The sequence below is a fragment of the Solenopsis invicta genome, chromosome 12 (genome assembly GCF_016802725.1).
Source record: "Solenopsis invicta isolate M01_SB chromosome 12, UNIL_Sinv_3.0, whole genome shotgun sequence".
NCBI classification, from domain to species: domain Eukaryota; kingdom Metazoa; phylum Arthropoda; class Insecta; order Hymenoptera; family Formicidae; genus Solenopsis; species Solenopsis invicta.
In genome coordinates this window covers 5,864,286-5,892,186 of record NC_052675.1, presented here as the reverse complement: position 1 = coordinate 5,892,186, position 27,901 = coordinate 5,864,286, and the positions used below count along the sequence as shown (strand labels likewise).

Genomic DNA, 27,901 nt, shown 5'->3' with positions numbered 1-27,901 from the left:
TACCCAATATCCACAAAAACTTAACGTATGGGCTGTTATTCTTAATGATAGACCAGTTGGTCCTTTTTTCATTGAAGGCAATTTGACAGCACAGGTTTACACAGTCATGCTTCGCGAACAAATTGTTCCAGCTATTCGAGACATAGCTGGTGGAAATATGGATGAAATTTATTTCCAACAAGATGGAGCTCCACCTCATTATGGTGTCATTGTCCGTCAATATTTGAATGAGGTCTTTCAGGACAGGTGGATAGGGCGAAGGGGTCATATTGAGTGGCCACCTCGGTCTCCAGATTTGACCCCACTTGACTTTTTTTGTGGGGTTACTTGAAAAGTAAAGTTTATGCCACCAAACCTCAAGATTTAGATGATTTAAGAGGGAAAATAACTCAAGAGGTACAACTAATACCGCCGGAAACGTACCGGAATGCGGTTTCAGCTGTTTATAACAGATTGGCACATTGCCAGGCTGTTGAAGGGCAACAATTTGAACATTTGTTGTGAATTGTTTGGTACAATTGAATATTTTGCCCAAGCTGACCAATTGGAATAAAATTCGCCTTAACTGGCCGGAACCACACGCCACTCTTGCCTTAACTGGCCGGACCCACACGCCACACTTGCCTTAACTGGCCGGACACACGCCAAACTTGCCTTAACTGGCCGGACACACGCCACACTTGCCTTAACTAGCCGGACCCACACGCCACTCTTGCCTTAACTGGCTGAACCCACACTACAGTACAGTACTTAACTGTAGCTTTCAAGCCTCACAACTCGGAAAGTACTCAACAAAAATAAACTTTCTTGTAGTGTTTTGGAAAGGTCTCGAGATAAGCTACAATAATATGCAATAAAAAGTTAGGTGTTCCATTTAAAAAAGTTAATTTAATTTCGATCTGACCTTGGCGACGCCATCCAAGGTCAAACTGATAAAATCAGTAAATAGATCTTTTTAAACCCTACAACTTTTGTCTGAAACATTTTCTTGTAAAATGCAAGGGAACGGAAATATTAGGGGGGTTCGATACTTTTTGACTACCCTGTATATTTATCATTCATATTTTATCACGTCACTCAAACTTTTCATAGAAAAATCCCATTCCTAATTAATATAAATAAAAGTATATGTGAAACAGTTTTTAACTTACTGATATAAATTTATTTGTACTGCTAAATATATTTGAATTCCTCATTTACTTTCTTATTATGTAATTATATTTAAAACTGCATAAATCACATATTACTTTAAAGTAAAAATATTTTAGACTAATATCAATTAGACATATATTACTTATATAGCAAGAGTCTTATTTATATGAAAAGTTTTATGTATTGTTTATTTTTGATTTTTATTTATGTTGAACTCTTGTGTGCTAACATAATAATATAAATAAAAATGTGTTAAATTGAAAACCTGATGTAACATTGTAAATGCAACTATAAACGTAATTCAATTTATTTTCAATTATGAAAAAATTAGGAAAAAATATCAATCCAATAATTATTTTATAAAACGTTACGTCTTTATTAAGTATTGTTCGCCTGTATATAATAAAACATTCATATTCTCTCTAAATTGGAATCAGTGTATTATTCATTGACAGACAGTGAATAGTCTAGATGTTTTCAGTGATATACTTATAGCTATTTTATTTCACTGAATATATTACTATATACTTATAAGTATTTTATTCATTGTCAGTAATGTATCACTGAAAAATAGTGAATATTCACTAATGACACAATTATAAGTATAGCACTGTAAATCGGTAAAATTTCACTGATTCAGTTTTAGAGAGTAGGTAATGCAAAGGGCTGCATTTCAAAATTTACTTACTGAAAATCTATAGTGTACATAACGTCTACAGTACATGGAACTATAGATTTGTAATACTAGCAGTGAATTTTGAAACGCAGAATTCCAAGAAGATCAAGCCGAAGATAATCTGCTTGCAGAGTTAAATTTGACAGAAAACCTAACCTATTATCGCTTAGCCTAGATTCAATCCAATCGATCGATAAACAGATCGATTGCTTCGACCGACTTGAACACTGCCATCTGTCACAATACAGGGCAACTAATTTTCTGCTTTCTTCTACTGCGATCGAGTGCGATCAGCTGTGATATTTCGATATTGGACGTACGTATGCTCACAAATTTTCGGACAAAGGAATCTTTTATATTAGACTTCTAAGCTAAATTTTGGAAATTCTACGTTGTTTTTGTGAATAATCTGCAAGTCTTAGTACACTCGATTTGCAGGAAAAGACCGTCAAATATTTGTATAAAGTGAATATTGGCACTCGTTGACAGCTCTAGATGCCATGTTGGACTAAAATTATATGAAAAAGATATAAATTAACGTTTTCGGCATAAAGGGCATTACTAGGACGTACATTAATGTCTATACTTTAATTGACGAGAAGGATTTTGAAATCTGTAAATGCAATTAAAAGAACAGCTTATCCGAAAATTAATCGTTTTTTGTCGGTAAAAAAGGGCCATGTTTAGGATCCCCTTAAACTGTTATCAATTTGTATCATTGTAAATATATTTTTTAATTTTTTTTGCATTTGTAAAGATTTCAGAGTTATTTAAAACTTTCTGTGACTACAAAATTTCTAATATAAAAAGTTCTCATATTGAATGTTTCTCAAGAAATATTAGGCAACAATTCTATTGGAAACAGCTATAGATCTTATAAATATGGACTGACAATTGCTAGTTATATACTTATAAGGTCTACAGTAACAGCAAATAAATCACAAAGGCGACAATCGTGTCAAACGTGATTGGTATTCATGTTCCAATCTTATATTTAAGATCATCTTAAGTGCGATTTCTAAATTAATACTGTATAATAATTTTATTAGTTGAATGTAGACTATCTATGACAAAATTTAAGATGATCTTGAATATATGATCTGATTTCCCAGATAGCATATATATAGAATTCAAAAAGAATTCAGGTTTATATTTTTGTATTTCAAAATAAACTCAAAATTGATGATATAAACCTTCATTTTTTTTAAAGTTTTTTTTAAATTTTCTGTGCTATCTAGGTTATGAACACCATCGTTTAATATTTTTCTATGGATTTATGTTTGCAGCAATAGATTTAAACAATTATAAACCTAATCACGACGAAATAGAATTATTGGAGACTTTTGAGCAAATTACAGTTAGCAAAATAGTAGAAGAAAGTGCACTTTTATATATCACCGGTTATGTTGCACATCGATTCCGAGATCAGTACAGTGACTTGGGTGTCCCAACCAAAACTTTACGCAATGTCCAAACCTAATAATTGGATTTCCTTTCTATCCAGAGGCAACTGTATATACCCAAATCCAAGCTTTCAAGAAGTAGCTCAAATTATGGAAGAGGAATTTATAAAATTTTATGGTGACAGTTTTAATAAAGATTCCAAAATTTTTGACAAATTAACAGATATTATTTGTAAAAAAATTAATAATAGTTTTCCCAAAAAAGTAATTGCCTGTCTAGTACAAACTAGAACATATATCAGATTAAGAAAAAAGAACATAGAAATCGTAGAAAATAATTAAAAAAAAGAACAAGAAAATATATAGATTGTACAACAAAAAAAAACATAGAAAACAGATAACATCTTATATTACAATAAGTTACTAAATTTTATTTTATGTTTTAGTTATTATTTATTTTTACTTTTACTGTTATATATTTCAATTTTATAATTTAAAAGTTTCACTAATGTTATTTGACTTTTGCTCTACATCTGTTTGCAGTTGTTCAAACTTAAAAATATGTATATAATCATAACTAATAAAAGACTACATACAAAATTGACATTATTTAATGTTTCTGTAAAATTACTTTCCTTTACCTTACCAAAATTATAATTAATATTTTTTAAATTTAATTTAAATTTTTTTTATACAGAACAGTAAATTAAAATGCTTCTTTTTAAGTGCCACAATATAATTTTTTATTTTATTTTTTATTATTCAATTATAATGCATTACAAAAACTAATTTAAATATAAGTTCTATGAACGCTCGTATTGTTGCTAATGCAAAATAGAAAGAGAAGAACAGCCAATTTATAAAAACTAATTTATTTTAGAAGTTTCTTTATTGGTACACAAGGCTTAATGTTAAATTTCGCGGTTGCATTTGTGACCAATTTTGATTGGCTATTCCCATCTACGGCAGCCATTATGCGCAACGATACACCTAGTATTCTTATACCATGTGTATACGTACGCATTTGAATGTCACATTACATTCACGTTTATAAGTCAGTCAGCCTCTGTCTGTCTCCAATGAAAGATCACGAGGTTTTTATTCCAAATACATATTTCGTCAAATATAAGTTCACAGTTAAGTACCGTTAAATAATGTGTGAAGTTATTCAATCAATTTCTGCAGTCTGACATATTGCACCACTTAAAACTTTCAAACTTTCAAATAAAATATTTTTTTCATAAATGTTTATTTTTCAAACTATTTAAAGAATTTAGGACTTTTCGTACATCCTGTATATACTAATACTAACAAATAATTTAAAACTGGAAAACGTTTCTCTATTTATCAAGACTAACGTTTTTATATTTATATCTGTATTAAAACTGAAAAACGTTTTTCTATCTAATAAGACTAACATTTTTATATTTATAACGTTTTAACATTTTTATTTTTATTAACAAATACTTATGTATTTCTAAAATCTTTAAGCTTTTTTTCTTAACTTGTATATACTTACTCACGATTTTGTATAATTTTATACATGAGGGGATTTGTGATTGTAGGATCATCTAGTTCATTATGACCCCATCTTCTGAAACAATTTAGATCAATAAATACATCCTTTCTGAACTGTCTTTGATATTTAAAGGCTATTCTTGCAGCTTGTACAACCATCTGCAATATATTTTAAAATTATAATTAAATATTCTTTATGAATATTAACAAATACAAAGATTTTATTTCAAAGGTATACCTCAGGATTATCACCGTTTACATGAATTACGGGTGCAGATATAATTTTCGCTAAATCCGTACAATATCTTGATGATCTGCTCCTTGAAGATGGAGTTGTGAACCCTACTTGATTATTAATTATCAAGTGAATTGTACCACCAATTTCAAAATGCGGTGTTCTGCTTAAAACTAAGCATTCCTGATTAACCCCTTGACCTGGATAGGCTGCGTCTCCGTGTATCTAAATATTTTTAATATTGAATAATATAGACTATATTTTGCAATCTAATAAAACAGTAACAATTTAATAAAAAATTGAGAGGGAAATCATTTTTAAAAATTATTTGTAATTTTTTGTAATTTTTTCTATACTTATCTAATAGGTTTAAGAAATTCAAGGTTAATAAACAAAGATTATTTTTATGTAATTTATTATATTAATTGTTACTGAAAAAGGACATTATGCGTGGGTGGGTGTAGGTGTAGTTAAACAAATGAATGAGAGTAATAGCAGAGAGGAACCTGAGAGCGGTCACGCTTCAATCTTAGGTGAGACGCTTCAAGATTTATTTTCACGTTGGTAAGATCCATTTTTTTGTGGTTTTCAGCGGTGCTATGCGTTAGTTAGATAAAAACGGCTATTGTCCATCTTTATCTAACTAATACATAGTACCGCTAAGAACCACAAAAAATGGATCTTATGACGTGAAAATGGACCTTGAAGCGTCTTACCTAAAATCGAAGCGTGACCGCTCTCTGGTAATAGAGAGTTTTCTTTCGTCATCCTTCTTATTCCATCCCCCCTTTCCTCTCTTTCTCTATCATCAGTTTTTCTCTTTTTCTCTCTCTTACTCCGAATTTGATGTTAGCGTGCCAAACTAAATTACCAGCCATTTCGTCTTTGGAAATAAAACTGAACCGAATATGAACAAAAAACTGAGCCGAACAAAACTGGACATAAACTATAATTATAAAACTAAATTAAATACTAAATTTTATAAGAAATTACTTACAATTTTATTGTTTAAACAAGTCTAAAAATAAATTTGGATGAACAAAATAAATAATAAATTATTATTATTTAATATAAGACAAATTTAATTATTAAACTTAAAATTAAATATTATTATTTTCCATCTTATACACATATAATATTTAACTTTTAATATTTTGTTTATATCCATTTTATTATAAACATTTTGTTAAAACATTTAACACGTTTAACATTAAAATAAAAAAAATAATATATTATGTTAAAACATAAAATAGATTTTTTTAAAATAAAAATAAGAAAATGTTAAAATAATAAAAATATTTTAGTAAAAAAAATGAAATATTCTTAAACTTTTGGATAACATCTGAGACTATTTGATTACTTAAAATCGTATTTTTCTATATTTATTACTACTTTTAATAAATTAGGTTTAAATTTAGCAATTTTAGATTTTAATTTACGAATTCATTATATAACATGTCAACATTAATATGAGTAAATAATTCAGCTTTAATTAATTCGAATTTCATCTTCCATTTTGTTTCTTCAGTGCCAGATTAAGGCATGAGCTAAACGGACTATAGCCCCTCTTCTCCGAGAAAAAAGGGTTTTAATGGATTTTTTCATGTAAAAGAAGAGCAGCAAATTTTTAGAGACGGCAGAATTGATTGTTTTTAGTTATTTTATTGTTATACTAGAACGGCCGTTAATGCCTTCATAGCTTAGGCACGTTTTTAGCAAGTGTATTTAGATTTTGTATTTAGATATTATACTTAGCCGCTTAACGAGCAGTTGCATTAATCGATGCCTTTAAATTGTTCTTACTAGGAAGACCTCCTAACTAGTCGCCGATCTCGACAAATAATATATCATTGGAAAGTACTCGCCGAGATGATCACCCATATATAAGATGTTTTCCAGCTACGACACAAGTCGACACTGTGTAACACAGTGTCCATTAGTGTAAGACAACTAAAATTTTCTCTTTTACATTAATGGACACTGTGTTATACAGTATCGACTTGTGTCGTAGCTGGAAAGCACCCATAGACTGCTGTCTCCCGAATAAATCTCGGTACGATATTTACAAGGTATAACAGAAAAGTCAGAGCTTTATAACACAAAAAACACTTAATAAAAATAAACATCAATATAGTGTTTTGGAAAGCTCTCGACAATTATTAGACTATGGAACTAAAAATATGGTGTTCCGTTAAAGAAAGTGATATGACCTTGCCCTGACCTTGGTGACGCTATTCAAGACCAAACTGGTATGATCAGTGAATAGACCTCCTTAAACTTTACAATTTTTATTTGAAACTTTTTTTCATAAAACTTGTATTTTCCAAGATAATTCAGTATTGCGACTTTTTTGTTATACCTTGTAAATGCCGTACCGAGGTTCATTCGGGAGGTAACAACCTGTACAAGGGTAATCACCTCAGTGAGTACATTCCAATAATATATTATTTGTCGGCGATTAGCAGTTGGGAGGTCTTCCTAGTTAGATGATTTATAATAAAGCTTATATTTTGGTTCGAGAGTTTTTATTATATTGTTATAATAAAGCGTCATCTACTCATGTTTTATAATTTTAATTTGTAGCTTAAGAGCGGACATACTGACTTTTTTCACAGAAATCGAAAATCCGCGTATATTATAGCCTGTAGGTTTATTTTTTATATTGTTACTACATAGTACATAAATTATGATGCTCTTATTGATCAATTAAAATGCAGATATTAAAATATCTTGATATTCTATCTGTATCTTCTACATATATCCTTAAATTTTGTATTTATCAGATGTATGCATAAGTTTTTTCCGGTTTCACTAAGAGATGGCGCCAGCGAAAAGTACGCAACGTATTAATTTGACACATACGTCATTTTGTTCGTCTGATATAGAACTACAAACACACACAAGTTGAGTCCGCCAAAAACTAGCGTCTTTGTTTTATTGTTCAGTGATCATGTCGAGTTTTGTACCTGAAAAACAACATTTGCGGCACGCATTGTTTTTTTTATTTAATCAAAAGAAAAAGGCTGTTGAAAGTCATCGTTTGCTGGTAGAAACATATGGTGAACACGCTCCATCGATTAGAACATGTGAGACATGGTTTCGACAATTTAAAAGTGGTGATTTCAATGTGAAAGGCAGTGAGCGCTCCGGTAGATCACAAAAATGCAAAGACGAGCAATTGCAGGAATTATTGGATGATGACCCAACTCAAACTCAACGGCAATTAGCAGAAGCATTACATGTATCACAAGAAACGATTAGCAGACGTTTACGAGCAATGGGAAAGATCAATAAACTCGGTAAATGGGTCCCACACAATTTGAATGAACGTCAAATGGAAAATCGCAAAGTCACTTGTGAAATGCTGCTTCAACGCCACGAAAGAAAATCATTTTTGTATCGAATTGTGACGGGTGACGAAAAATGAATTTATTTTGAAAACCCGAAGCGGAAAAATTCGTGGCTTTCACCTGGCGAAGCCGGTCCATCAACACCAAGGCCAAATCGCTTCGGCAAGAAAACCATGCTGTGTGTCTGGTGGGTATTGTGTATTGTGAACTCTTGAAGCCCGGCAAAACCGTTAATACACAACGCTATCGCCAACAAATGATTAATTTAAACCACGCATTAATCGAAAGACGACCGGAATGGGCCAGAAGACATGGCAAAGTGATTTTGTTATACGACTATGCGCCGTCTTACACAGCAAAACCAGTGAAAGACACCTTAAAATCTCTTGGATGGGACATCCTTCCGCACCCGCCGCACTCCCCAGACCTGGCGCCATCTGACTATTACCTCTTCGCATCAATGGGGCATGCGCTCGCAGAGCAGCACTTCAGCAATTTCGAGGAAGTTGGAAAATGGCTCGACAAATGGTTTACCGTAAAAGACAAGCAGTTTTTCTGGCACGGTATTAATAAATTAACTGAAAGATGGGCGAAATGTGTAGAAACCGATGGCCAATATTTTGAATAAAAAAAAATTAACTTTCTTTGAAAATTACCTGTTTTTTTTTACCAAAAAACCGGAAAAAACTTATGCATACACCTGGTATATGTTTATTTGTATTCAAGTCAAAATAAATTAAAAACTTTTTATTTAAAAAATTTCAAGAAAATTAATTTCTAAATTAATATAATTCTAAAAATATTTATTCTGATGTGTAAATTACATATAAAAGGGGACTCGAAATATTTCAACCCATAGGCGCAAAACAAGTTAATCCGGTGCGTGCTTTTTGACTTTGTCTATATTTGTACCATTGAACTGAACACTCTTTCTGGAAAAGCATTACTTGCTAGTATTACAAGTACAATATGAACTATTTTTAGTAAGTTACTTGTAGTAAAATTATATGTCTTGAAAATATCTATTTGTTGTTGATTAACAGACAGATTTTACCAATATGAGAAACAACAATTTTTAACATTATATATTGTGACAAAGTTGTTACTCGTTTGACACAACTCTTTGTCGTCCGTTTACGGCTTATCGTTACGACGAGACAATTGTTTTCTTCTCACAATTATTTACGCGACAGAACTGGGCGCCAGGCACGAGAGAGCGTGCCACTCTTCTTTAACCGTTAATTTTCATAAGCAATTATTGACATTAATCACCGTGAACGTTGACGGCACCGAAAACCGGTAGTTCACCCGTCAAGTCGGTAGAGACGAGGAGGGGGTTCGGTGCGAACTGGTGGAAGGTGGGAGAGCGAGGGGGAATCACATAATAATTAGACGAGAATTAACAATAAAAGTGTAACAGCGTATATTCAAGACTTCCGAGTTAGTAAAAGATACAAGATTTTGCACGCGGTTCGCCGGTGTGCTGTATGCATTACAAAATCGCGGAAAATTAATCGAACAGCAATTGATTTATCGGGCTAGATTGCGCGGTAATGACGAAGGAAAAATCCCGTAACTCCATGATATCGGACGCGCGAGAGAAGGTGCATATGTTGGAAGATCAACCCATAATGTTGGCTAAACTGCTGAGCGCGTCTAGTTATAAATCGGCGCTCTGATGGCGCACGTGTAGGCGGATGTCGCGGGTGAGACTCCACTCTCTGTACCTCTCTCCGTCTCGGACGCTGGTCTCAAGCAGTCGTGTGTAAAAGATCTCTCGCGTAGTAAAAGATTTTTCTACGTACACGCTGTATTTTTCCTTTTGCAAATACCCAAAATACCCATCAGGTTATGGGCCCAGGTCTGAAAGATCTCAACGTATAAAGAAATTTGTAAGTGAACTGTGTGGAAAGTCGTCTTTGTGAATCCATCATGCATCCGGCCAGCAGCCACCACGTGGAGAAATTAACGGAAGGAAATTATGAATCCTGGCGAATGCAGATGAAGAGCGTCTTAGTTTTCAACGACTTATGGGGATACGTCGACGGTAGTATAGCGAGACCCACTGATGAAAATGCACAGACACAGTGGAAGATAAAGGACGAAAAGGCTCTTGCTCTCATTATACTCAGCATCTCGAGAAATGAGCTGGGGCATATCCGGCGTATGACGACATCGCAAGCAGCGTGGGACGAGTTGGTTAGAGTACACAGCTCTCAAGGTCCTGTAAAGAAGGCCATCTTGTATCGGCAATTGTACAACTCAAAGAAAGACGAGAGGCAGACAATGATGCAATATATTAACGACTTCCAAAATAAAGTAAATCTGCTAGAAGATACCGGCATCGAAATTCCAGAAGAATTAAAAACAATCATGCTGCTCAACGGACTGCCAGACACGTTCGAGAATTTTTGCATTGCTATCGAGTCAAGAGATCAGATCCCTGGAATCGACTTCATTAAGGGGAAGTTAATTGAGGAAGAAGCGAGGAGAGTTAGCGGAGACGACCATCATGGCGGCAACAGCAACGGCACGAATGCGTTACTATCACGAGGCACACGCGAGAACCCTGCTCGTAAATATAAAGGAGGAAGACAGCCTGCCAGAAATTATCACGGTGACAAGAGGGAAGGTAAATCTACTCCACAACGGTTCGATGGAAAATGTTTCCATTGTGACAGATTTGGACATAGAGCGATTGACTGCAGAAAGAAGAAGAACGACGAGAAGAAAAATGGCGGAAAGGCGAACCAGGCGCAAGAGGAGGAAAACGAAGCCACAGTAGCGCTATCTGCGTTAATCTCATCAGACTGCAGCGACGAATGGTATCTCGACAGCGGCGCCAGCGCTCACATGTGCGGAATGCGTGACTGCTTCGACAGCGTAAGCGAAATCCCTGCACGTGATATTCGAACCGCGGGAAAAGAAACGGTAAAAGCTATAGGCACGGGAACAATTACGTTAAGTGTTGAAATTAATGGAAAATTAAAAACGTTAAAATTACTCGATGTTTTGTACGCGCCCGGCTTGAGAGGAAATTTATTATCGGTCTCGGTTATAGCAAACAAAGGTTTCAGAATCGAATTTAATACAAATGGCGCGAGTGTTCTTAACGAAAAAGGTTTGATTATTTTAGAAGCGTTAAAAAGAGATAAGACGTATATCGTAAAAGTTATCCAACCGTATGAAGCAAGAATCGCGAATACTCTGAAAGCAGACATTTGGCACAGGCGTTACGGGCATTTAAATTATAAAGATCTAAAATTATTACGCGACCGGGATGCAGTTATAGGCTTAGATTTACCCGAAAATTTTGATCCAAAGCACTGCAAACAATGCGATAACGCGAAGGTACATTGCTTGCCATTTCCACAGTCGAGTTCGCGTGCGAAAGATGTATTAGAGTTAATTCATTCTGATATTTGCGGTCCGTTGCAAACCCATTCTCTTGGAGGTGCCAAATATTTTGCAACATTTATAGATGATAAAACGAGGCACGTAGATGTTGTTTTCTTAAAATCTAGAAGTGAAATACTCTCTGCATTTAAAAAGTACCAATTAAGAGTAGAAAGAGAAACGGGTAAGAAGATAATAAAATTACGGACCGATAACGCAAAGGAATATATTTCACATAACTTTACGCAATATTTAGAAAAAGAAGGTATAAGCAGACAGTTGTCTACAGAATATACTCCGCAACAAAATGGTGTCGCGGAACGTGCAAACAGGACGTTAGTAGAAATGGCAAGGACAATGTTACTAGAATCAAAACTACCAAAATCACTTTGGGCAGAAGCGGTGAATACCGCAGCGTTTTTAAGAAATCGGTGTCCCACAAAGAGTTTAGGCGGGCAGACACCTGAGGAACTGTGGTCAGGTAGAAAACCAGATATAAAATTTTTACGAATTTTCGGTTCAGATGCTGTAGCATTAAATAAAGGTCCAGGTATCTCAAAATTAGATGCAAAAGGCATTGAAGCAGTAGTAGTTGGTTACTCAACAGAATCAAAAGCGTACAGACTTTGGAAAAAAGGCACAAAAACTATCTTTAAAAGTAGAGACGTTAGAATAAATGAAGGAAACCATACAAAAGAGAAAGAATGTATTGAACTTCCATTCCAATCAGATGAAAATGAAAGTTTTGAAAATAATAATTTGGATAATAACGTAGTAATAAAAGAAATGTCTTCTGCAGATAATGAGAGTACAGGGACGGATTCGGAAGGTGATATACCAACTAGTTTATTACCAGAGCCATTAACTATAAAAACTCGTGGGCGTGGGAGGCCCAAAATAATTCGTACTGGGGCACCGGGACGCCCTAAGAAGCGCCCAATATCATGAGGCTAGGATCGTTATGAGTCTATCCACTGAGAATCCGACTTCGTTAGAAGAAGCAATGAACAGTAAAGATAAAGAAAAATGGCTAAATGCAATGAATGATGAAATGAAATCCCTAAATGAATGCAAAACTTGGATCTTAGTGGATGAGACTCCTAACATGCATGTAATATCTTGTAAATGGGTATTTAATATAAAGCGACATCAAAATGGCGAAATAGATAAATATAAGGCGAGATTAGTAGCTCGTGGTTTTGAGCAACGTAATGGAATTGACTATAATGAAATCTATTCACCCGTTGCGAGAATTGAAACAATTAGATTGTTACTTGCATTAAGTGTGGAGGAAAATTTACACGTGCATCAGATGGATGTAGTAACTGCCTATATTCAAGGGGACTTACCCGATGAAATTTATATGACGCAACCTTCAATGTTTCAGGAAAAATCAAATTGTAGAAAAGTATGTAAGCTATTACGTCCAATTTATGGCTTAAAACAATCGGGGCGTGAATGGCATCGGAAACTGCGTCGCAAGTTAGACGAAATTGGTTTACAGAGTTCAGAGTCAGAACCGTGTGTTTTTCATGGAAAATTAGATAAGGTAAAAGTAATTATCATTGTTTACGTGGATGATTTGTTAATATTTTCAAAGTCATTGAGTACTATTGCAAAAATAAAATCAGAGTTAAGTCAAAGTTTTAAGATGAAAGATCTAGGATCTGCAAACGAAATTTTGGGACTAAAAATTGAAAGAAATCCTAATACTAACAAAATTAAAATTTCGCAAGAAAGATATGTAAAAGAAATTTTAGAGCGATTCTCTATAATAAACTGTAAACCAGGTTCGACACCTTTAATCCCAGGAATTAAACTCACATGCGGAGACAAAGAAATGTCAAGTGACGAGTTGGCACAAGTACCATATCGTGAATTAGTAGGCAGCCTAATTTATTTAGCTAATACTTCTAGACCAGATATAGCTTTCGCGACGGGAATATTGAGTCGTTTTAATGCAAATCCGAAAAAGGAACATTGGCAAGCTGCTAAGCATGTACTACGATACCTGAAACAGACTCAAAATTTTGGTATTATTTTCCGAAAAACTTTAGAAAGTCTCAAAGCATTCGTAGATGCCGACTGGGCTGGCGACATTGACAGTCGAAGGTCGCATTCAGGAAATACATTAATTCTTGCGGGAGGACCAATTATGTGGTTCTCGAAACGTCAAAAATCGGTTGCATTATCTACAATGGAAGCCGAGTATATGGCTTTATCTGATGTTACAAAAGAGATAGTATATTTTAGAAAGTTAATCGAAGAAATAGGTTTCCCATATTATGTAAAAGAAGCTACACCTGTATTTTGCGACAACCAAAGTGCAATCGTTTTAAGTAAAGAGAACATGACAAACCAAAGGAGTAAACACGTCGACATCAGGTTTCATTTTTCTAGAGAAGCGCAGGAACGTAAATTAATTAATGTTCAATATATCCCTACAGAGGAAAATGTTGCCGACGTTTTTACCAAACCTTTAACAAGAGACAAGCATACAAAATGCATACAAATGTTAAATTTAGATTATTCGGAGACATGTGCTAGTTTTGCGTACCATTTAGAACGTTAAGTATATTTTTATAATCTTTGTCCGAGCTATATGCAATGTTCATGTTTCCGTTCTTTACTGAGTGTGTTGATAAGGGGGGTGTTGGAAGATCAACCCATAATGTTGGCTAAACTGCCGAGCGCGTCTAGTTATAAATCGGCGCTCTGATGGCGCACGTGTAGGCGGATGTCGCGGGTGAGACTCCACTCTCTGTACCTCTCTCCGTCTCGGACGCTGGTCTCAAGCAGTCGTGTGTAAAAGATCTCTCGCGTAGTAAAAGATTTTTCTACGTACACGCTGTATTTTTCCTTTTGCAAATACCCAAAATACCCATCAGCATACATCAAAGATGAGTACCGCAAAATATCTCATGTACACGGTAGACGAGGGATCTCGCAATTTTTTCGCAAGTATTACCGCTACTATGCAAAATTCCCCCCAAAAACGTATGCGAAACTCACACGTACAATTACATGAATTTACAATACGACGACTTGCCTGTGACGATACAAGCGCAAAAATGAGAATTATGTTAAACGCCGGGATCGGGCGAGAGACGCCGCGGCACTATGGAACGCCGTTTTGCTATTTATTAGTTATGCAATAATTTCGAAAGGAAAAAATCATATTACATTTTGTAGAAAGGATTTTCTGTTAGTTTCCTTTTTCTTAATGTTATGCTTAATGTTTTCATAAAGTATAACGTTTATCTTTGAAAGTTATATTAGCTTAATGAAACAGAAAGTAACGGCAATATAACGTGTGGGTTACATGTAACTTGCATGTTAGTTTTAATTTCCCACTCATACAAAATTGCAGTTATATAACATCCATATAACGTGTTACTAAAACGTTATATTAATTGAACCAAACATTTATATAACAATTTTATAAATTTATTTTAATGTAATATAAATGTAGTATAAGTTGTTACTTTGTTATATAATTATTATATGATAATAAGATAACTGTTGTATTTGAATTTACTAATGCCTTATTTCAGCTTATAACACATTGTTAAAAATACACGCAACAATACAAAACAGCTTATATCACATTGTTAAAAATACACACAAAAATACAAAACATTGTTACATGTAATATATATTAGACATAGAAAAAAAATAATTATATTTATTAAAACAGAACACAATAATGTAAACGTAATAAATGTTTAATTTATAAAAAAATATCTCTTGTGTTCTTTTTCTTTTTTGTTAAAAAAGATTTAATTTGAATTATAATTTTAATTTATGTTCAAGATTAAATAACAATACAAAATATTATTTACATGTAAAAATATAAAATTTTATGTGGAACAGCGTTCCACACACACGTTACACTGGAAAAAGAATCAAAACGAGTATTCGTCTCTAAATTACAACAAGCGACGATTTTCCTTAAAATCTCACTGAAGTGTGAGCTAGTGAGTCGGTCGCGGTGGCGTCTAAATATAACACCTGTGGCTGCATTCAACTCACGAGAAGGTCTCCAGCGGCGCAGTCACCTAGCGGTGGTGCCAGCACTTACTTGTTTGCGTGGAGTCTTATACACACGGCGGGCGGCGGGTCCCGATAGCGCACATCCCGATAGCATATAAACCACTCACAATGGTTAGATAAGTCAAGATGATTGGTTGGTGAGCTATCGGGATGTGCGCTATCGGAACTCTCCCCACGGCGGGACCGCATAGCGGCTGTGCACGCGCTCGCTTGTTTCGTCGTATGTTGTGACGGTTGGTGACCGAGCCGCAACATTATATACATATAATTAATGAATATTGTAAAATACCTAATTAATGATAGAATATATATAATCATATTTTTAAATAGAATTAAAAAAGAAGTAAAGTCTAAAGAAAAATTTGTTGGAAATTTAATATTTTAATTAACTTGAAAAACCTTTTACTGTGGTGTATAATAGTCTAATCAATATTAATGATTAAATTATTTTACAAAATAATGTACCGAGCAGTAAATATTAAACAACGTAAAAATGTATATTTTTTTAAAAACTTCTAAATATACCTTAAAATATTTATTACCTAGTGAATGATAAATGTGTATTGACAAAACTTTTTGTAAACATTTTCTTTAAAAAAATTTTTTATGATAAAAATTTTTAAAAATTAAAATCAATTTTTGTGATCCTGTAAAAATTATAAATGGCAATAAGACAAATACAAAGGTTTTTCTGTAATTTTTTAATAAAATCATTATTGATTGAGTTGTAAAGCGATAATTAAATTGATAGATTACATAAAAGAGCGTACATTAGTTTATATATACAGTTTAAGGATAAAATAAGTAAATACCTAAACTAATAACAAAATTAATTTTTTTTCTTAACTTTTACTTTCATTCCATGAAAGGGCAAAGACATTATTATTTTATTTGTAAGTTGATTTCTTCTATAGGATATCAAAATTACCAAGAATAAATACTGAAAATATCGACTTAATCAAAGAGATAGTGACGTTGCATTAATAAGACATAATAGAAACGTCATTTGATATTACCTTGTTCTTTGGGATTAAATATTGCAACAATATATTGCAATGACATCACTGGAATATTTTAATGTTATTATCACTGTGTAATATCATAGTAATATTTCTGTGATATTCCTGTGATATCACTAGAAAACTTCAATGTCATTATCACTGTGTAACATCACAGTAATATTTCTGTGATATTCATGTGATATCACTAGAATACTTCAATGTCATTATGACTGTGTAATATCACAGTAATATTTCTGTGATATTTCACAGTAATATGTAATATTTCTGTGATATTGCAATATTTTTGTGATATTGCAATATTTCTGTGATATCACAGAAATATTACGTGCTATGTGGAAAATAATAAATATAGCTATTTTACTAACATTTGTTTACTATTTACGCAGTAATAATATCAGGTACAAATTGCATGTCAAAACAATTATAAATTGTAATTAATACTAAAACTAATTGTTATGAACCAACTGAAATTATAGTTAAATTATAGTAATTTTAAAGTATTTTTTTCTTTCATGGATAAAAACGACACTATATTAACACTATAATAACAGTATACAATTCAGTGTTTTCCAATTTTTATGTCATTTTAGAGATAAAAGATTTTTACATTTATATCACTGGAACGGATGCCGTTTCTCTAGCGAACATTTTTAACCTCATTTTCTACGCGATGTTGAAAACGATGTCAAATATGATCTAAATGTATAATCCGTGGGTAAATGATATCAAATAATCGATATTTATCCGTGATTGTATCACACAGTGTTTATGATTATAATATTTCATTACATACCTGTTTTTTCTTATCAATGCACAAAATAGGCCGGAGAGGTATGCTGGGTTCGGAAATACACTGCACTGATACACACTGAGGCTGCAATCAACTGGACACAAATGTTTCGAAGCATTTGATTAACCAATTGGAACAAAGAATTTTACAAATTGACCAATTAAAGGATGTTAACTTGACCGCACTCTAACACCGACTACTGAGTACCTTAATCAATTAATTAATTATAATTGCTTTAATTAATGGCGGGAAGTATCGGCAGAGAGAAACCTCTCTGGTATCGGAACCGGCATGAAAATGGCATTGCTATTAGGTTAGGTTAGGTTAATAAAATTTTGCGTATTTCAAATTATATAATATCAAAATGCATGTAATATAACCGTTATTATATAACATGCAATATTGTAATTATATTGCTGTTCATCTATTATAACACAATAATAACAGGCATCATAATAGTTTCATAATCTAGTTATATTGCATGTATAAAGTAATATTATATAATCCTTGATAGCCACCTGTCTGTGTTGTTGCTGTAATGTTGTTGAAAACAAAGGGCATTAGTTTTCAGCAAATTTAGAACAAGGTGTGTGTCTCATTTGCCTTTGGTTTGACATTATATGAATTCAGCACGTTTTGCTGCCAATATGCTGCGTATTTGCTGTCAACGGTTTATCGCTATACATAAAGAGCAATATGAGAGCAAGTTGCCAACAGCATGTCGAAAACCGTTAAATATATGTTTTGTACTTTTTTCAAATATATAAAAAATAAATAAGTTAATTTTTCTTTCTGCTGAATTGTCACCACCCTGCCAAAAATGTGCGATAAAACCGATTTAAAAAAAGTACTCCGAATCGATCGAGATTTCTACACCAAAAATACGGTATTAAGACCGATTAAAAATAAGATTGGAATCCAGATAGATTTATTAAAACAGAATACATTAATGTAAACGTAATAAATGTTTAGTTTACAAAAAAGTATTTCTTGTATCTTCTTTGTTAAAAAGAATTAAATTTAAATTAAACATTTAATTTATGTACAAGATTAAATAACAATACAAATTGTTATTTACATATAAAAATATAAAATTTTATGTGGACTAATGTTCCACACACACATCACGTTTGAAAAGAATGAGAGCGAGTATTCGTCTCGAGCTTACAACAAGCAAGTCCTAAAAGCTTACGGAAGTATGAGCTGGGGTGTCCGTCGCGGTGGCACCTAGATATAACGTCTGTGGCCGCATTTGACTCACGAGAAAATCTCCCGCGGCGGGGCCGCCTAGCGGTGACGCAACACTCACTTGTTAAATTCATTTCAATCCAATATGATAGCCAAGTAAATAATTAATTTACTCCTGTTTATTTATTACATTACACACGCTCGCGCAAACACACAATCACATACGCACACGCGCGCACACACACACAAATCATTTTTGTTGAGATGAACAATGTATAATCGCCATGTCTGAATGTCGGTAAAGTGACTAGGGTCTTATAAGTTTCGTTTCTATATTTCTTTTAGTTTATGTTTTCCCGCTACGCGGCGGTACCCGCTCTCTCTCTACTCTCTGCTCCTGCATCCGCACTGTCGTTGTGTGTATCTCTCAAAATAAATCTTTTGTAGTATTAATTACCCGCGTATACTTTTATCTCAAACCCATTGACTCCATCAGGTTATGGGCCCAGTTAATTGACACGTATAGATAAAGGAACATAGTCACGGAAATCTCAGTTTGTAATTTCGAGAAGTTTGCAAGGAAGAAAGAAAACGTGACTACAATGGCGGACGACGAGAAATACAAAGTCCCATTATTCGACGGAACGAACTATAGCAACTGGAAGTTCCGGATGCAGGTTCTGCTTGAGGAGCACGATCTCTTCGATTTCGTCGAGAAGTCGCTTGATACGTTAATCTCAGAGCTGCCGACAACATCTGCAGGCACTCAAAGTGTCACGGTGAGGAAAAGTGATAGGAAGTGTAAATCGTTGATCACGCAGCGCATCGCTGACAGCCATCTCGAATATGTGAAGGAGAAACCTACTGCATTTGAGATGGGGCGGGCCCTTTCGGAAAGCTTCGAGCGAAGAGGAGTAGCGAGTCAACTTCGTCTGAGGAAGATGCTGCTGACCATGCGGTATGTTACTACGGAAACAATGGCAGCACATTTCTTAAAGTTCGATAAACTTATACGTGAATTGAAGTCGACCGGTGCTACTTTAGAAGAAACGGATATAGTGTGCCATTTGTTGTTGACAATGCCGGAAGAATATAATATGGTAGTGACGGCTTTGGAAACACTTTCGAGTGAACAATTAACTCTTGGTTTCGTTAAAACGAGATTGCTGGATGAAGAGGCGAAGCGAGGTGGCACGAGTGCGAGTGGAAAAGGCGCGAACTCGCCAGCAGTTTTTTCGGCTGCGACGGCCAATCGGAAAGTAAATGCAAATAAGCACGATGGCACAACTAACGAAAAGCAACGCGAGCGTTTTGGTTTCAAATGTCATCATTGTGGTATACTTGGGCATAAGCGGTCGGAGTGTCGTAAATTTAAACAAGGAAATAAAAATTCGAGCTCGGCAAAGGTCGCGTTCGACGAAGATGTCGACAAAAGTCGAAAAGAATTCGTGTTCATTGCTAAAGAAGAGAACGCCATTGCCTCTACGTGTTGGTTTTTGGACTCAGGATCCTCAGAACATTTAGCAACGAAGGAAACACGCTTAATTAATATGCGGAATATAACGCCTTCTGTGACTATTCGCGTCGCGAAATCAGGACAAGTTCTAACTGCATCCGAAGTTGGTGATTTATCCGTATGTGTGCGAGCAAACGGAGAAGTTAGGAAAATCTTAATATCCGGAGTTCTGTCTGTGCCTGGACTTGAGTGTAATCTTCTTTCGGTTCGCAAATTGGAAATGAACGGGTTCACGGTAACTTTTAAAGACGGGAAAGGAATAATCCATAAGGAGAATATAATTGCTGCAATTGCTCATCGTACGGAGAAACTGTATAAACTGCATTTTGAATATAATTCGGAGGTCACGAATATTTGCGAGACAGAGGAGAATTTTTTGTTGTGGCATCAACGATTAGGCCATCTAAGCAGTGCAGGAATGAAGAAACTTTTAAGGATGGCTGACGGAATAAAACTTAAGGACACAGATCTCTCGTCAGAGGTATGCGAGGTATGCGTGGATGGTAAGCAGACCTGTCTACCTCATCAAACTAAACGTATCAGAGCAAAGCGTCCTCTCCAACTGGTGCATAGCGATTTATGCGGCCCTATAGATATTACGTCATTCGATGGAAAAAGGTATTTATTAACATTCATTGATGATTATACGCATTTTACAGTAGCATACACATTAAAAGCCAAAACGGAAGTACTAAGGCATTTCAAAATGTTTCAATCAATGGCGGAAGCACATTTCAATTTGAAGATTAGCAGATTCAGATGCGACAATGGAAGGGAATATCTCTCCAATGAGATTCGACAACATTTCGAGAACTGCGGAGTCCAATATGAGTTTACCATTCGTTATACGCCTCAGCAGAATGGAGTGGCTGAACGGATGAACCGAACCATAATTGAAAAAGCACGGTGTATGATCTTGAACTCCAAGATGAATAAAACATTCTGGTCGGAAGCGGTAATAGCAGCAGTCTATCTAATTAATCGTAGCCCAACAATCGCGCTGAAAGGGAAAGTACCAGCTGAACTCTGGTTTGGAGAAAAACCAAATCTTCGCAAATTAAGAGTTTTTGGATGCGTTGCATATCTTCATATTCCAAAGGAGCTGGTAAACGGAAAATTCGAGTCCCGTTCTAAACATTGCAAGATGGTCGGGTATTGTGCCAATGGTTATCGACTCTGGTGTCCTGAAGACAACAAGATAATATTCGGACGAGACGTTGTTTTCAATGAGTCAAAGTTCGCATTTGAAAGCAGGGATTTTTATAACGGTTTAATTCAAAGGAATCCAGAGGAAGTAACAAATGCTGAGGAAACCTCGACTTCAGGCGGAGAAGAAGAGGAAGAAGCCGAGTCGGACGAGACCGATACAACACGGAAGCAGGACGTCAACAATCTGCGGAAAAGCACACGGAAGAAAAAGCAGCCCAAATATCTAGAAGATTATACGATTCTGGCGCTTCATGCGGAATCATTCGTGGAAAATGTACCTGAAGACTTTGATGACATCCAAGGAAGAGATGATAAGGAACAATGGCTGAGTGCAGTTAATGAAGAAATGAAATCACTCATTGACAATAAGACTTGGGATTTGGTTCCATTACCGCCTGGAAAGAAAGCTATTGACAACAGGTGGGTGTTCAGAATTAAAAGAGACCACGATGGAAATATCGATAAATATAAAGCACGGCTTGTAATTAAAGGGTGCTCGCAGAGGAAGGGTCTGGATTATAATGAAACCTATGCGCCTGTCGCACGTCTAACAACTGTACGAACCCTTCTATCAGTTGTAAATAAATTCAAGTTGAAGACCAGACAACTAGATGTCAAGAATGCTTTTCTACACGGAACAATCAACGAAGTGATTTATATGAAACAACCTCAAGGGTTTGCCAAAAACAATGGTCTTGCTTGTAAGTTAAATCGCTCGTTATATGGCCTAAAACAAGCACCACGAGCATGGAACTCCAGGTTTCATGAATTCATTATACAGCAAGGTTTTGAAAGATCAGAACGAGATAGTTGCCTTTACACAGTTTTTTCAAAGAATAACCGCATTTTTCTCTTACTATATGTGGACGACATTATCATAGCAGGAGATAATGAACAGTGGATGCACAGGATCGTAAACTCACTTAGGGGTGAATTCTCTATGAAGGATATGGGTGAATTAAAAACCTTTCTTGGGATAAGGATCGAGCAGACGGCGGAAGGCATGTTTTTGAACCAAAAGACATATATGAAGAATCTCCTTTCTCGATTCGGTATGACAGAGTGTAATCCTTCGAAGACACCGATGGAAGTAAATCCCGGAAAACATGAAGAACTCGAGGAAGAAACAGTGATCGAGTTGAAACCTTTTAGAGAGCTCGTGGGTTGCCTGATGTATCTCATGCTTACTACACGACCTGATCTGAGTGTTGCCGTAAATTTCTACAGCCGTTTCCAGAGTAACGCTAAACTTGCACACTGGAAGGGATTGAAGCGAATCCTTAGATACATTAAAGGCACTCTAAATCATGGACTATTTTTTAAATGTGACTCAAATCTGGAAGTGCCTCTCCAGATATATGTTGATGCAAACTGGGCCACGGATAATGACCGGAAGTCAACAACTGGATATTTACTTCAAGTTTTCGGATCTACAGTGGACTGGTCAACAAAGAAACAGGGTGGAGTAACACTATCCTCTACAGAAGCAGAGTATGTTGCCTTGGCAACAGCATTAACTGAAGCAATTTGGTTAAAAGGACTTTTGGAAAGCTTTGGTGTGCACGTGGATGATCCTATCAAGGTGTTTGAGGACAATCAATCTGTTATTCATTTGTTAGGTAGATGGGATCATCGTAGGCTTAAACATGTAGATATAAAGTACAATTTTGTTCGTAATATGTACCAAAACAAGGAGATAGATGTGCAATACCTGAACACTAAAGAACAAATAGCGGACATGCTGACAAAGAGCCTTGAAAGAGGACAGTTCGTTAAACTTCGTTCTTATATTGGAGTTTGTGAAATCTAAATACATTTTGTTTGCATACATTGAGGCGGAGTGTTGAGATGAACAATGTATAATCGCCATGTCTGAATGTCGGTAAAGTGACTAGGGTCTTATAAGTTTCGTTTCTATATTTCTTTTAGTTTATGTTTTCCCGCTACGCGGCGGTACCCGCTCTCTCTCTACTCTCTGCTCCTGCATCCGCACTGTCGTTGTGTGTATCTCTCAAAATAAATCTTTTGTAGTATTAATTACCCGCGTATACTTTTATCTCAAACCCATTGACTCCATCAATTTTCAATATTTTATTTGCCTACAAGACAATAATTAATATATTTAATGTTTTTAACAAATACACGACAAAAGCACAGCATCATTATCTTTTTTTTATTCTCCTCACGTTGTTCTTATGTTGTTGAAAATGATTGATAAAGCAAAATGTTTTCCACGAATAGAAGTCATTTTGTTGGCAACAGAATAAGCAACAGTTGCTCTCCATTTGCTTTAAATCTGCTGACATAAAATGTCTCAAATCTGCTCTCATGTTGTTGAATATGTAGGACTATGCGTTACCTTTTTAGCAAATACACAGCAACTAGTCGAAAATTCATGCTCAGCATTAAGTTACCTGATTTTGCAAAACATACATGGCTATCAGGGATTATAATATAAATAGAATGTAACATCTGTTATATTACATGTTATTCCTATATTATATAACATACATATTCTGTGTTTACTGGGATATCTTGTTTAAAAAGTATAGTTAAATAGTTTTGCAACTCCAACAATAATATATTAATCAATGTTTCTTTCAAAATATAAATTATTGTGGAAAAATATATTAAAACATGGTTTTCTATAAAAAAGTATTTATTTTTTACAATCATGAGACTATTGTAAATATTTATTATTTATCACAATTGTTATTTTATTGTAAAATTCTATTTTATTAAACATTATTATTTTTTGAAATTATCAATGTAATATAAAAATTACTGCTTTTATGCATTTGTATAAATTTATATTTTACGCAACAGTCGTGTGTTGCTTAAATTGTGATACACTTGTGTAACAATAAATAAATTTTCTAGTTAGTTCCCCCATCAGTTGGGCTGCCAGCACATCCAGTGTCGTCAGCACACTCAGCGTCCTAAGGACAGATGATATGTCTAGTAAATTTATTTATTGCGACACAGGTGTACCACAATTTAAGCAATACGTAACTATTACGTAAAATATAAATTAATGCAAATCGACAATTGTATAAAATTAATTTTTACAATACTACAACAATTTCAAAAAGTACTTACATTTAATCAAATATATTTTTACAATAAAAAGATATTTCGTAAAAGCAATAAATTTTTACAATACTGTAATAGTTGAAAAGAATTTGGCAATACATAGACATTTTATATAATGTCTACAATTATCGCAATTATTGATATTTTGCAATACTCTACCTATTGCAAAAATCAAAAATAATGTAAAAATCGTTACATTGCATTTATAAAAATTTTCCCAGAAACTTATTTTTACATTTGCTTCTCGAACGCAAAAATTAGATCTTAGATAAAAATTTTTCTATTTATAAATATTTACATTATGTTAGTATTAAATTTTTTCTTATATTAAAGTATTGATAAAAATAAAATTGTAGATTATTTACACGTCGGAAATATTTTAGCAAAATTTGCATTAATTACTGGTTTGCAATAAATAATACAAATTTTGCTAAAATATTTTTGACGTGTAAATAATCTACAATTTTATTTTTATCAATACTTCGATATAAGAATAAATTTAGTACTAACATAATGTAAATATTTACTAAATAGAAAAATTTTATCTAAGATCTGATTTTTGCGTTCGAGAAGCAAATGTAAAAATAAGTTTCTGGGAAAATTTTTATAAATTGCAATGTAACAATTTTTACATTATTTTTGATTTTTGCAACAGGTAGAGTATTGCAAAATATCAATAATTGCGATAATTGTAGACATTATATAAAATGTCTATGTATTGCCAAATTCTTTTCAACTATTACAGTATTGTAAAAATTTATTGCTTTTACAAAATATCTTTTTATTGTAAAAATATGTTTAATTAAATGTAAGTACTTTTTGAAATTGTTGTGGTATTGTAAAAATTAATTTTATACAATTGTCAATTTGAATAAAATATTTTACGCAATAGTCACGTATTGCTTAAATTGTGGTACACCTGTGTCGCAATAAATAAATTTACTAGAAATATCATCTGGGGGTCGATCATGAAACTTTTTCCCTAGGGCGGAAACGTAAAAAGTGAAAATCTTTACCATTGAAGTTAATGGAGAAATTTTTCATTTTTCACGTTTCCGCCTTAGGGAAAAAGTTTCATAATCGACCCCCTGCCTTTGGGGCGCTGAGTGTGTAGGCGGCGCTGTATACGCATTTCCTCTATTTGACTTTTACGTTAGTCACGTCCTCATCTTGGCATTATTGTCATATTGATGCGACTGATTGTTATTTCAAGTGAGAGTGTATTAGTAACGGATATTGTTAATGACCATAAAGATCTAAGCAGAAATTAGAGATGGGCAAAGCGGAACATCATACTGTTTCGGAACATTAAGATCAGTCACTCTAATGTTCCGTTCAAAGGTTCCGCTTCGAGCGCTTACATGCGGACATGCTTTCTTGTTATGTGCGTTTCCTCACCGCCATGACTCTCTGACTCTCGTCTTATTTCTGGCAAGTAGCAACACTGTTCTCAAGATCCCAGCGCCAGTAAAGCCGGGAGTACACACACTCTTAAGCGTATCAGACTACGCATTGAAGATTGAGATTGAAGATTAAAGATTGAAATTTGACCAATCAAAACAAAAAAATTTTAACTCCTTTTATTTTGATTGGCCAAAGCTCAATCTTTAATCTTTAATTTTCAATGTATAGTCTGATATGGGCTTTACATACCATTTGTTTTTTGTTCCTGAACTCTCTAAATAAGTGTACACTTAAAATGAAATAGGTGTTTCAAAGTTAGCGAAAGCAAGAAGGAACTTGGAGAAGAAGAAGTCCTTGGGAGTACATATGTATTGTACACCCAAGGACTTTGATTCTGTCCATGGGGAAATTTTCTCTACTGAGAAGTCACTATCTTTCTACATACTTACAGTTTATGATTAACGTAATGACCAATAAGCTCTAGTCGTTTCATTAATCATGAACTATGAGTATGTAGAAAGTGGTGACTTCTCAGTTTGGAAAATTTCCCCATGGACAGAATCAAAGTCCTTGGGTGTACAGTGAGGTGCAACGATTCGCAGGGTCATAGTAAGTAGCTTGAGTTACCGACGCTGAGTCGGTAACGATAACGCACGCGCGCGCTCGGAACATGAATAATTTTATAGATCAAATGTTTTTATTATTTATGTTTATTACTTTATTAGTCTACATATTTGTGTATAACTATATATAATTATGTATGAAATATTTTTACTGGAAGTGAGAAAGAAAAAGAAATAAATTAATATGTCTCAGATACTTTGTTTTCAATTTTAAATATAAATTTATTTAGTTTAATGTAATTATGTTTTTGTTTCTATTGCGTATAAACAATAATATATTCATATAATTACATACGCAAAATTATTAACGCCAAAATGCAGAATAATCTCCGTTACGTTATGTTTATACCATTTGTAGATCTATCCGTATAAATTTGATTCAGTATTGTGTTATTATTTTTGCACAGACAGAGATATACATAATAACAAAGATAAACGTGTATGAGAAGGTAGGAAAGGTAAGGGAATAAGTCATTTTTTAAAATTAAAAATATATTGGTTCTTTAATATTTTCTTTTTTTTTTATTAAATATTGCATTCTTGACAAATGTTCCACCGTTAAATAATTTGGTGGTTCTGAAAAGAATTTTTAGGTGAATAGACATTTAGCGATTGTATTTTGTTTATATTCCTTTTCCATGCTAGTAAGATAGGCAAGAAAGCCTGCGCAGAATCGCGCGGCGATTGTTGCATCTCTTACTAGCATGGAAAAGAAATATAAACAAAATACAATCGCTGAGCGTCTATTCATTTGTTTTAACTTCTTGTCTAATATTCATTCATTCTCGTGCAACCATGGCAAGCGATCTATTCGAACGTGGTCGCATTATCGGATTGTGGGAAGCTGGAATACGCACGCGAGAAATCGCGCGTCGAATTCCATCTAGTGAATCAAGTGTGCAAAAATGGATTAAACGGTGGCGGGAAGAAGGAAGAGAAGGGATGGACGACAAGCGGAAACACAACCGTGGACAGCGATCAACGACTGCCGAAGAAAATGCAGTTTTAATCAATCAGGTAGATGCTGAACCTTTTCTTCCGGTGTCGCATTCTGTAAATCAACTTGATTTACAGATATCTAATTGGACAGCGCGAAGGCGTTTACACGAAGCAAACGTGCATTGTCATTATGCCGCACGTAAAATTCCTCTAACGAGGAAACATTGCGATGATCGTGTCGCTTTTGCGCTGCATCAATTAAATACAGCTTCACCTGAAGATTGGAACAGAACTATCTGGACTGACGAGAAAGTATTTTGTTCGACGGATGATC

At 34.3% G+C, this 27,901-nt stretch overlaps 1 protein-coding gene across 3 annotated transcripts in view; it reads right to left on the bottom strand.

The window, feature by feature from the left end:
- Positions 1-27,901, bottom strand: part of LOC105199284 (probable 2-oxoglutarate dehydrogenase E1 component DHKTD1 homolog, mitochondrial) — a 266,253-nt gene that overhangs the window by 158,787 nt on the left and 79,565 nt on the right. For all 3 annotated transcript variants that reach the window (XM_039456078.1, XM_039456076.1, XM_039456077.1), the window contains 2 exons: positions 4,988-5,209; positions 4,751-4,908 (listed from right to left, as the gene is read on the bottom strand). In XM_039456078.1, the coding sequence (XP_039312012.1) occupies positions 4,751-4,908; positions 4,988-5,209 (380 nt within the window). The remainder of the gene's footprint in view (positions 1-4,750; positions 4,909-4,987; positions 5,210-27,901) is intronic.